At 44.7% G+C, this 12,435-nt stretch overlaps 1 protein-coding gene across 4 annotated transcripts in view; it reads left to right on the plus strand.

Annotated features, from left to right (window-relative positions):
• The first annotated feature begins 2,093 nt into the window (after positions 1-2,093).
• LOC120826883 (uncharacterized) overlaps positions 2,094-12,435 on the plus strand; it is a 315,723-nt gene continuing 305,381 nt past the window's right edge. For all 4 annotated transcript variants that reach the window (XR_013450818.1, XM_078080733.1, XM_078080735.1 and 1 more), the window contains exons 1-4: positions 2,094-2,252; positions 3,966-4,232; positions 6,642-6,920; positions 7,303-7,599. Coding sequence is in view for 3 of the 4 variants with exons in the window: in XM_078080733.1 (XP_077936859.1) it covers positions 2,183-2,252; positions 3,966-4,232; positions 6,642-6,920; positions 7,303-7,599 (913 nt within the window). In the remaining variant the exon portion in view is untranslated. The remainder of the gene's footprint in view (positions 2,253-3,965; positions 4,233-6,641; positions 6,921-7,302; positions 7,600-12,435) is intronic.

Below are 12,435 nucleotides of genomic sequence, written 5' to 3' on the forward strand. Positions count from 1 at the left end.
GTGGTATATTTGCGTGGCTCCGCCCGGGTCAAACAGCACCACCTCATAGTCGACATCCCCCACCTGCTGTGTGACCTCAAATGGCCCTTGCCACTTAGCCAGGAGTTTGGAGTTGGAAGAAGGAAGCAATGAACTTTTTCAGGGTGTGAATTGTCGCATTGACTCCAGAGGAATGTGGCAAAGCGAGGAGGGCAAGAAGCTTCAGGCAGAGATCTAAGTTGTGTTTGCCAAAATATGCACAACATGGCAGAACTATGTGTCACACATTAGACACCAAAACGAAAACACCCAACGGCCTCATCAGGGGCCTCATTTATAAAACCGTGCGGAGGATTTGCGCCAGAAGTGGCGTACGGATGAAACATAGGACGTGCGTACGCACAGAAATATTCAGACTTATAAAACCGGGCTCACGCACGTCCTACACAGTTTTCCCTTAATAAATCACAATCACTTCTAAATGCAGCGCAGCTTTTCCGGCTTAATCTTGCTGTCCCCTCTTGATGAGAAACTGGCGGCAATGATTGGGGATCGGGGACAGGGTTTGGACCAACATCGTCGTCAGGTGGGTCGAGGCGCGTTTGGAAGCTGTGCCACATTATGTAGCACAGCACATGCCAGCACGATTTTGCACACCTTATCAGGAGTAAACAATAACCTCCCTCCAGCGCAGTCGAGGCAGCGCCATCTGCCCTTAAACAGGCCGATGGTGCGTTGCACTACAGCGCGAATCCTTCCATGTGGCACGTCTGAGAGCGCAAGATCAGCCATCAGCGTCATTACGCATTGTGATGGCATGATGGCATTTTATTACCGTCCATTTGATTGCGTGTTTCTTGCATTTGCTGACGGTTCTCATTTCACCCGTTTGTGCGTACGCATGGGTCCAAGCTTGCGTGAAGGACCGCACATTTTTCCGTCAAGTTTGCTTTTTAAAAATACCAATTATTGCGTAGAGAGCGGCGTACGTCTTCTTTTGTGCGTACGCAACGTTTATAAATGAGGCCCCTGGTGATTCCCAGAAGCGGCACAGAGGGAAGAGCTGTTCGTGTCCAGCAGAGGCGCTCTGGGACTGGTCCCGACTCCTGAAGGAGGTGCAGCCATAAAGGCCTCATGAACTGCCAGAGACAGAAAGTGGGAGAATAAATCAGGTTGCATTCTGGGAAGATTTATTGTGATTTCCTGCTTCTGTCTGTTCCAGAGAATAAATGTTATCTGGAGGATTTAAGTTTATAAAACAATTAATAGCCCAAAATAGAAAAACATACATTTTATTTTTTTCATTTCCATGTGATGAAATTATAAACTGTGTGTGTGTTTTACACAGCGAGACGTGTTTGTGTGTCTGACACGTCCAAACAAGTGAGCACACAAGATGCAGCATGCAGATGTTCTCAGAGGGAAGCGTGTGGCTCAGTGGCAACTCAAACTAGCATGTTATAAACCCCCCAGATAATCAGATTACAGCAAGGATCATGTCATGTCTTAATGGGGTTTAATCACTTCTCTTTGCAGTATTTCAGTACCATGAAACACAACAAGCACGACTGATTTTAGCAGCTTGTAGTCTGACTGGGTTTGACTTTCAGTCAGAACAACTGATAACGTCCTCAGTTAAACAAAGATCCTTCATTGTATTTGATTGTGATAAAATATCACAATCATATAGGAAGGAGTGCACAGTAAAATACTGTGTAAAATACTGTGCACTCACTCTGAGCGGTCTGGTGTAAATAACAGGTCAAGTGCCTTCTTCACTATCAGATTCAGTGTGTGTGCAACGCAAACATGGGGCTGAAGCTTCAGCTCTCTCACACAGGCAACCATATTGGGAGCATCATCAGTGACCACACATGTCACCTTATAAGAAATTGCCCTGAATCCAACATCATCCACAATACTGAAGGGCTGTGTGTCCTTCACTATCATGGAGACGAGGCTTCATCCAGCTCTTGTTTTCTGGTGGCTGGTTAAAAGAGAATAAATACAGTTTCTGTTACCGGTCTTTATTTGCACAATAAACACCTCACCTTTGAATAAGATAAGAAACTCCTCCCCTAAATGAAGCGAGCCTCGACACGCGCGTCGAGGAAACGCCCCCTGAGTTACTCGACGCGCGTCGAAGCGTCGGCACATCTCATCACTACTTCTCTCCTTCCCGGTGAAACAAGCGGACGTTAAAATGCGACTTGTCGGGGCGGAGATCTCGGTTCTGTCTCTCCTGATGATGAGCCTTCACGGCGCTGCAGCACGTGAGTTGACGCTTTGTTTAATGAGGTGTTTGATTGTAGAAGAAGAGACGCTTCGTGTCTTCATAGGCTGCAGACATCAGCTGAAGTGTCTCTGATGTCTCTGATGTTTAGCTCAGGACTCTCTCGATGACGACAGACAAAGTTGTAAAAAGTAACACATGTTGTCAAAGTGCGCGCGTGTTTCCTCTGGTGAGTTTGTGTGAAGGACAGAAGCGTGTTTGTCTCACTCTGCTGTCTCTGTCTTCGGGACATTAAACGGACGGATCGCTATTGAAGCGGACATGGCAGCATGACGTAGCGCGGCAGATCACTGATGACGTCACACTGATGCTGATGAATCAGTCATCAATATTACTTGTAGATATTATCTTATTGCAGATATATTGGTGTTTACATGTTGTCTGATGAGTGAGAAGAAAGACAAGTGAAGAAATGTCAAACTCAGTCTGAGCTCATTAATAAATCATTATTAATAATAATGAATTGATAATCAATAATAATTGATTTTAAACTCTTAGTTTGTATCTCGTTTACTAAAAACAACAACTTATCAATCTGAATCCTGTCAGGGGTGCGGGTAGAAGGCAGGACTCAAATGCAGACTTCTCCAAAACAAAATACTTTAATCGTTACAAGATCCAAAATCCAAAAGGCTAAGGGGCAAAAACACACAGGCATGAAACTACGGCTATCCATAACAAGGGACAAGAACATGCGTGACGAAAGACAATGACGCGACAGGTGACAAGAGACACACATGGTTTAAATACACAAGGGAGGTGCAGGTGATTGGACACAGGTGGAAGCTATTAGACGATCACAGGGGATGACATGACAAGGCAGGAAGTGAGGTTACCCGGGGACACGAGTGGCAGAAAACTACAAAATATAACATGAAGTGAACCACACCGTGACAGAATCCAGTGAGTTGATGTGTTTATATTAATAATGCTATCACCTGAAACATTTAATATTCAGACTATATTAATTAGAATCTGCCTCAAACGTCCAGCATCTCTCTGCAGTATTTGATATATTAACAGGAAATATATATTTTTTCAAAAAGATTTGCAAAACATTTTAGTGACCAGTGCTGAAATAAAAACTCATGAATATGAATTCAGACACAGAGGACATGTGGAGAATTGTGAAACATTTTTACTGTGCTGATAATTTTAAATAGTATTCTAATCTTCTTGGATTCTTTTCATCCAGCTGATATAGATTTAAATATAATGCTGTGTCAATCTGTTCATACTTTAGTTTTTCACAAAGATATTTTATAGTTAAACTTAAATATAGAGATACACAAGAAACTGGTCAGATTAGTTAGTCAGATTAATTAGATTACAAAAAAAACGAAAATGATTTCATTTTTATTTGAATATAAAAAATGTAAACAGCAATTAAAAGATCAAATAAATTACCTTTATTAACTTGTTTGTGTCTCCCTTCACTTCAAGAAACTCTGAGTTCAAAGTTATTGTTTAAAACCTCACAAGAATAAACGTCTGTTTTTAAAAGCTGAATCATCATAAATATCAAAGTAAACATTTATTTCTGTATTTATTGAGTTGTTAAACACAGCAGATGTTATCAGGGTGTCTTTGATGTTCTGTGTTTCTTTTTTATTCAGTTTGCAGGAAAACAACATAATTATTGATTAATTAAAGTGTGACATCAGAACTGATAATGATTCCTTTTTGGTTTCAGTGACTCACTCGCTGAAGTATTTCTACACTGGATCCTCTGGAGTCCCAAACTTTCCAGAGTTTGTGGCTGTTTGGCTGCTGGATGAAGTTGAGTTTGTTCACTATGACAGTGACACCAGGAGACTAGAACCCAGACAGGACTGGATGATCAGAGTCACAGAGGATGATCCTCAGTTCTGGAAGAGGAACACTGAGCTCTATATGGGATGCCAGCAGGACTTCAAAGGCTACATTGAAACAGCAAAACAAAGCTTCAACCAAACTGGAGGTTTGTTTATGTTTCACACATTTTGTTTATATTTGCATCCTTTATGTTATATCACACACACACACACACACACACACACACACACACACACACACACACACACACACACACACACAGATTAAACAGTCTGAGATCTTTTCTTGACTGAAACGTCTTCTGCTTCCAGTTCCTAAATATAAGTATATAAACACAATGAATACTTTTCTGTGTTGTTCAGGATGAAGAAGATTTCCTCTCATCCTGATTAGAACTCCAGCTTAGATTAGATGAGCTTTACTTGAGCTCAGGGAGTCGATGCTTCAGTATTTCATTCCAGGTTTTATCAGATGACGTCCAACATGTTCTAGTTGAGGTTCCTCACTGAGACGACTTCTTCCTCTTGTCTGTTTGAAATGGTGATGAATGAAATACTGCTCAGTGTTGTTCACACTGAAGAAGCACTTCCAAGGTTTCATCAGCCTCTCTGACATTTTACAGTGTGAACAATTCATGGATTCATTAGAAATAGTTATTACATCATCTGCAAAGACAAGAATAATTAGTTTGAGCCCAAAATCTGGAGTATGATACAGATGAGTTAATGAACTAAAGTGGACTGCAGTGAGTTTAGAACAAACATTCAGGATATTTAGTGTTGAAACAGTGAATCAATTAGTCGATGAACAGAAAATGAATCAACATGAATGTTGATAATCAGATGATGACTGAAGTCTTTTATCAAGAAAATATGTTTCTCTCTCGCGCTGAGCCCCTCGTACTCGGTGGAGGACTGCAGCCTGGCCGTGGGGAAGCTGGTGGGCCACCGCAGCGCGAAGTCCGCAGCGCGCATGAACAACGCGGTGGTCATCTTCCTCGACAGCGTGGAAAAAGCGGACGCGGTGGTGGTCAGCGGGATCGCGGTGCACGGTGCTCGTGCCCGTTCTGCCTCTCTCCACGCCGGCGGTGAGAGTGACGGTGTCGAACGTCCCCCCGTTCATCACGGACGAGGCTCTGGTCAAGGAGCTGTCAAAGCACGGGAAGGTGGTGTCTCCCGTAAAGAAGGTCTCTTCGGGGTGCAAGTCCCCGCTACTGAGACACGTGGTTTCACACAAAAGGCAACTCCTCATGGTCCTCAACGACAGGACCAAGGAGCTCAACCTGATGTTTGGGGTCGAAGTGGAGGACTTTGTGTATGTGGTGTTTGCCACTTCTGACAATATGAGATGTTTCAGGTGTGGCAGGAAAGGACATCTCGCCAGAACATGTCCGGGAAAGGACTCTGCTGAGGGTGCAGAGGAACGAGGTGTGGAGGATCGGGACGGTCAGGGAAGACAGGAGAAGACAGGTGGGGTACAACAGGAGGGAAAGGAGGGACAGGAAGAGACAGGTGGGATCAAGCAGGCGGCTGAGAACGGACAGCAGGGGACTGGTGGGGTCCAGCAGGGTGGGGAGGCGAGTGATGGGGGCCAGGAAGGGACAAGTGGAGGACAACAGGTAGGGTGAATGTGTGGGGAGGGGACAAGTGAAGTCCAGCGGGAGAGTGAGGTGTGTGAGAGGGGAGAAGATGGAGGGTGTGGTGGAGTCCAGCCGGCCTGCCAGGGGGGCGACAGAGTGACTGAGGGGCTGATTGAGGCCCAACAGGTGGGCCAGGTGAGTGTGGGGGTGAATGAAGAGACAGGTGGTGTCAGACAGCTCAGCCAAGAGAGAAGGGAAGGTGTGAGTGGGGTTCAACAGGTGGTTCTGGGGGGTGAAGAAGGGCAGGACGAGCTGGAAAAAAGTCAGGAGACACGTGCTGAGGAAATGCTGTCTGAAAGCAGCGCCGAGGACATGGAGGGGGAGGAGGAGGAACGTAAAGCCCCCCTGAAGAGAAGGAAGACGAGGAGCAGCGGAGGAGCCTCTCGAGCCAAGAAAGGGTCAGAAAGCAGAAGGAGAACAAGAGGGAAGCGGGTGAACCCGGGTCCTCTGCTGACTGGGATTCCACTGACGGCGCCTCTTCTGGTGGGACGGTGACCAGCAGGTACGGGGTGGGGAGAGTGAAGCTCTTCCTGAAGGTAACAAAGAACATGAAGGGGGTGGACATGGAGGAGTATTTCTCTGACTTAGAGAAGTTCTCTCACTGCTCGGGACGGCGTGAGCAAGAAGGGTAGTGGGAGATGCACCCAGCAGGAAGTCTTCCGGATGAGGAAGATCATCCTGAAGATAAACAGGGGAAGCGAAGGTGCTTCTGTGGACTGAGAGTGGCGTCCATCCGGTGGAGGAGGATCCTGGCTGGCTGACGCAAGAGGAGATGCTGGTGGGGAATGACTAAGGAGTGGAGCCAGCGTCCAAATCGACGATTTTTCAGCGTTGTTGTGTATGTGACACGTTTGTGCGTTTCAGAAAATAAAGGTTTTTCAAAATCAAATCTCTCTCTCTCTCTCTCTCTCTCAGGTGTCCACATTAACCAGAAGATGGCCGGCTGTGAATGGGATGATGAGACCAATGAGGTCAAGGGTTATGCTCAGTACAGTTATAATGGAGAAGACTTCATATCATTTGACCTGCAGACAGAGCAATGTATCGCTGCAAAACAGCAGGCTGTCCGTATCAAACAGAAGTGGGATCAGGACAGAGCTGAGATAGCACACAGGAAGTTCTTCCTGACTCATGTGTGTCCTGAGTGGCTGAAGAAGTACTTGAGCTACGGGAGGAGCTCTCTGATGAGAACCGGTAGGATCTCCCACATTTCTCCCCCCTCACCTCCTTCTCTCCTTCACTGCACTCCCTCCCTCACTCCCCCCCTCACACCTGTCCCCACTCTGTCCCTCCATCCTCTTTGTCTCTGCTGTGTTTCTGTCCGTCTCACTGTCTCTTTACTCTCTCTCACACACTGTCCTCCTCCCCTTCCAATCCGTCTCACCCCTCTTCATCTGTTTGTCTCCCTTCTTTAATCAATGAAACTTTAAAGACATTTCATTCTTTTAGTGAACTTAAATACACATAGTTGAGTGTTGAAGAGGCATTTTAAATACATCAAAGATGAATGATATTAATACACTAAATATCATTGATAATAATAAAGATGTAACCTGTCCCTCTCTTCTGTCTCCAGAGCGTCCCTCGGTGTCTCTCCTCCAGAAGACTCCCTCCTCTCCAGTCAGCTGCCACGCTACAGGTTTCTACCCCGACAGAGCCGCCCTCTTCTGGAGGAAAGATGGAGAGGAGCTCCATGAGGACGTGGACCTCGGAGAGATCCTCCCCAACCACGACGGGACCTTCCAGATGAGGGTTGACCTGAAACTGTCCTCCGTCCCTGCTGAAGACTGGAGGAGGTACGACTGTGTGTTCCAGCTGTCTGGTGTGGACGAGGACATCGTCACCAAACTGGACAAGACCAGGACCAACAGGGGTAGGTCTGAGACCCGGAGCGGTGAAGGAGGGAAGCAAACATCCACTTTGTTCACTTTGTGTGTTTTAGATTTGGGAAGTTTTGTTTTCTTACATTTCTAGTCTAGTTTTTATTTGTAGTCATTTTAAGACTCGGATCAGAATTAAACACAGCGAGAGTTATGAACACTGTTTACTGGTCTAGATTAATATGTAAATGTGTCAATATTTGGTTCATTTCTCTGTAAATAAGTTTATTCATCCTTTTGTAAACTCATTCCAGGTAAGAGCTTTATTTGAGTCCGTGCTGAACTATTGTAACGTGTCACCACAGTTCAGACTTTGTAGAATCTGCATTCACACAACTACTGGTCACTTAAAGATGAGTAGACAGAATGATTAAACACGTGTATTAATACATGTATCCATCAGTGAATCAGACAGAGCAAAGTTCAGGAAGGAGGTTGAATATGTGTCTCAGTCATCATGTGCAGACGGCATAAAGAAATGACGTCACATGGTGTGTGTGTTCAGGTCTGCTGGATAAGTGGATCTTCTTCTCTTCTGACCTGCTTCATCTGTTCAGCTTGAGACTCTTTGATTGTTTTGTGCTCCACAGAGAAGCCTGCTGCCTCCACCTTCATCATCATCATCATCATCATCATCGCTGCAGTGGTTGTTCTTGTCGTCATCATCGCTGCTGTGGTTCGATTCAAGGTTCACAGAAAGAGGAACGGTGAGAGAGACGATCAGAGACACAGTGTTGAGGAGCATTTGATTTTAGGCTTTGAGTTGATGCTTTTATCCAGAATGAGACACTGAAGCAACTTTCACCAGTCACACTTATAAAATCATATTTGCTTTAATTCTGCATTTATTGTTTAGTGCCATTTTACTTTTAGACAATTCTGTGATTGTTTTTTCACTTGAGACACTTAAACGTAGTTAATTGTTTCTACACATTCTTCAAGCTGTTGTTGAAAGTCATTTAAGCTCTTAGAGGAAGAAATAGGTTAAAAAACTGAGATTCTATCTGCTGGGAGGAAGCTAAAATTCTCTTTTTATTTTTTATTTCTTTCTATTTCAGCCCAACGCTATTCTTCTTCTTCTTCTTCTTCTACTGACGGCTCTGAGGTCTCTGAGGAACTGAATCCTAAATCTTGAAGTCGGCGTCCTGCACACAGTGAGTAGCTCCACGTGGACATGAACTATTCACAGCTGCTGTTCCACAAAGCTGCCCTCAGTATGAGCACAAGGAGCTTCTCATGTAAAGAAGTCTTTGACTTTTTCTACAACAAAGGTGCAGTTTGGTTCCGTGAGACGTGAGATTATTAAGAGAAAGACACAGAAAGCTTCACATCAGCTCCTCAGATAAAGTCTGATATTCAAAGCTCTTACATTAACTTCTAGGAACTCACTAACACATGTTTATCAAAATGGAGTCAAAGTAGTTTGTGGTAAATGATTTAGTTTTCTCTTTTATGTATTTGTTTCTCTCTTTAGGTTTATGGGTGAATATTGCTCTGGATCAACAAGCGATGCTCCACATTCTTCTCCATAAACTGTCAATTTATGGCTCATTCATCTTTCATTTAAACGTCTGAATCAGGGTTGGTGAACATCTGGAAACTGTGAGGAAACATCAATAGTCACTTTTAATTATTTGGATAGTTTGGTTTTAATAAAAAGGTTCAAATGAAGTAGAACGAGGATGATTATTTTAGGAGACGTTCAAATCAATGAAAGCATCAAAGTGCTCACAGACTAGTGTGTTCATCTCAAACAAATCCACCATATTTACTCTTTGATACTTCTGCTGTTTGGGTTGAATCATTGTTGGTAACAAACGTGTAAATACACACACACACACACACACACCAAATATTGACATTAAAACAACATATATTTTCTGATTGTGTAAATAGTTTGCTTGTATTTTTCTTTGCAGTAGATTGAATTTAACAGGTTGAAGAAAATAATAATTTGAGGGTTTTCTGAATAAATCAGTATGTTTATTGGTTCATAACATCTTTTGATCACTCTTAAAGTATCATATTATTTAAATTTGGGTTTGAATCATCCGAGCACACTGATTTAAATGTTATTGACTATTTCTTGCTGCTGTTTTGGATCAAGGGATGTTTTCCTTCTTGGTTTCGTGGGAGTTGAACAGTGATGCTCTGAATCACTTCTTGTTTTGTAGATGAAGTTGCTCCATTTCCCCTTTTTGTACCTTTGTCCTGCTGTTCAATAAATGCTCCAGATGTTTGTGTGTTGTTGTGATTCCATGTGCTTCCCCTCTGTGACTGCAGCCACAATCACATGCATGTTGTTTCCCTTTGGACTCTAAACGTCGTGTTCTTCACTTCACTGGTTTAAAGCATGCTGGGAGTTGCTGCAAATGGAAGACTCACATCGCCTGAGATCATTTTATCGTAACAAAATAACATTTGTAAATCCTGCGTCTTATCAGCACATGTTGTGGTCGTAGTATCTACAATGATCTGAATATTCAGTGTTCTCTGTTGTCTCTGAGGATAAATGGACGAGTCTTTGACCTGCAGACGTCCAACAAAAGAGCAAGAAGAGTGAACATTTTAGGGGCAAAGCAGTGATTCTTCACAGATATCTGAAGAGGGTTTTACTTTCTATTAAACAATAAAACATGAGACGCATTGATTAAGACCGTCCTAATCAACACGTGTGTGAAATCATTGAACAGGACATTTATTAAAGAACATTAGCAAGTAGGAGCAGAGTTACATTACATTACATGTCATTTAGCTGACGCTTTTATCCAAAGCGACGTACAATAAGTGCATTCAACCATAGGGTACAAACTCAGGAGAACAAGAAACAAGAAAGTGCAATTTCCTCAAATAAGCCAATTTACAATTTGCTATAGATGAGTGACGTTACAAGTACAATTTAAGTGCTACAATTTGTTAGTCGAGGTAGAGTCTGAAGAGGTGTGTCTTTAGTTTGCGGCGGAAGATGTGAAGGCTCTCTGCGGTCCTGATGTGTTCAGAGAGCTCGTTCCACCATTTCGGCGCAAGGACAGCGAAGAGTCGAGACCTAGTCGAGTGTTTTGCTCTCAGTGAGTGAGGGACGAGTAGTTTTGCAGATGCAGAGCGGAGAGTGCTGGTTGGGATGTAGGGTTTGACCATGTCCTGGATGTAAGCTGGACCCGATCCATTCACAGCATGGTACGTGAGCACCAGTGTTTTGAACTGGATGCGGGCGGCCACCGGTAGCCAGTGAAGAGAGCGGAGGAGTGGAGTAGTGTGGGAGAATTTCGGAAGGTTGAAGACCAGTCGAGCTGCTGCATTCTGAATGAGCTGCAGAGGTCGAATGGCGGTGGCAGGGAGACCTGCCAGGAGGGAGTTGCAGTAGTCCAGGCGGGAGATGACAAGAGCCTGAATCAGTACCTGCGCTGCCTTCTGAGTGAGAAGGGGACGTATTCTCCTGATGTTGTAGAGCGTGTATCTACAGGATCGCGTTGTCGCGGTGATGTTGGGAGTCAGGGAGAGTTGGGTGTCGAGTGTGACGCTGAGGTTCTTAGCAGTCGAAGTGGGCGTTAGTACGGAGTTCCCAAAGTTGACTGTCAGGTCCTGGGTAAGCAAATCTTTTCCGGGAAAGAGAAGTAGTTCAGTCTTGTCGGGGTTGATTTTCAGATGGTGGGCGGACATCCACTGAGAGATGTCAGTTAGACAGGCAGAGATCCGAGCCGCCACCTGGGTGTCCGAGTGAGGGAAGGAGAGAATTAGTAGGGTGTCATCGGCATAGCTGTGGTAAGAGAAGCCATGCGAGCGAATGACAGCGCCAAGAGAGTTGGTGTAAAGCGAAAACAGGAGGGGACCCAGCACGGAACCCTGAGGAACTCCAGTAGTAAGAGGACACGGTTCCGACACAGATCCTCGCCAGGTTACCCGGTAGGTGCGGCCATCGAGGTAGGACGAGAGAAGGGAGAGAGCAGAGCCTGTGACACCAAGTTCCTGAAGGGAGGAAATAAGGATCTGGTGGTTGACCGTGTCAAATGCAGCAGAGAGGTCCAGAAGGATGAGGACAGAGGAGAGAGAGGCGGCTCTAGCAGTGTGGAGTTGCTCAGAGACAGCAAGGAGAGCAGTCTCAGTGGAGTGGCCTGCCTTGAAACCTGACTGGTGGGGGTCAAGGAGGTTGTTACAGTGGAGATAAGAGGAGAGTTGATTAAAGATAGCACGTTCAAGGGTTGAAACAAGTCGTGTGTTGAGTTGCTGCTCGGAGGTCTGCGTCTCAGCCCTCTGATTTATATACTTGAGATAACACACACACGTTATGCTTGAAGGTGGAAGGTCTGCATCTTAGTCTCCCAAGTCATGACTTGTACACACAAGACATGTGTCAAGGCTTCCAAGGTCTGTGTATCCGTCTGGTTGAGATAACTAATCAATACAGAGTTGCAGGATTTCAAATTCAAACTTAGTGTGCAGTTCGAGCATACATACATTTTTTAATGTGTGTCTTTGAGCATCAACATCAGAAATCTTGAACAAGATCATTACAACACTGTGGTGGCGGGCGTGAGTTGGCTCAGCTGCAGAGGGGACGGAGAGGGGAGGAGGCATAATTGGCCTCAGGTGGAATATATCAGCGTGTGTTCTGCCTTCAGTAGGGGAGATCCGGCGACCGCGAGGAGGACTGAGCAAGGCGAAGAGGCTGGAGCCGGATGTGTGTTGTATTAAAACAGTAAATAAAGACTGAATATTGAAACTCTCCTGGATTCCTCACAGACCCACGTTACAAGCACCAAATGACGTGTTCAATCAGGGATTTGTGGCCTGATTATGAAATTGTAAACGTGTCCATTTCAAAGACATAA

Source organism: Gasterosteus aculeatus, chromosome 10 (genome assembly GCF_964276395.1).
Source record: "Gasterosteus aculeatus chromosome 10, fGasAcu3.hap1.1, whole genome shotgun sequence".
Lineage (NCBI taxonomy): Eukaryota > Metazoa > Chordata > Actinopteri > Perciformes > Gasterosteidae > Gasterosteus > Gasterosteus aculeatus.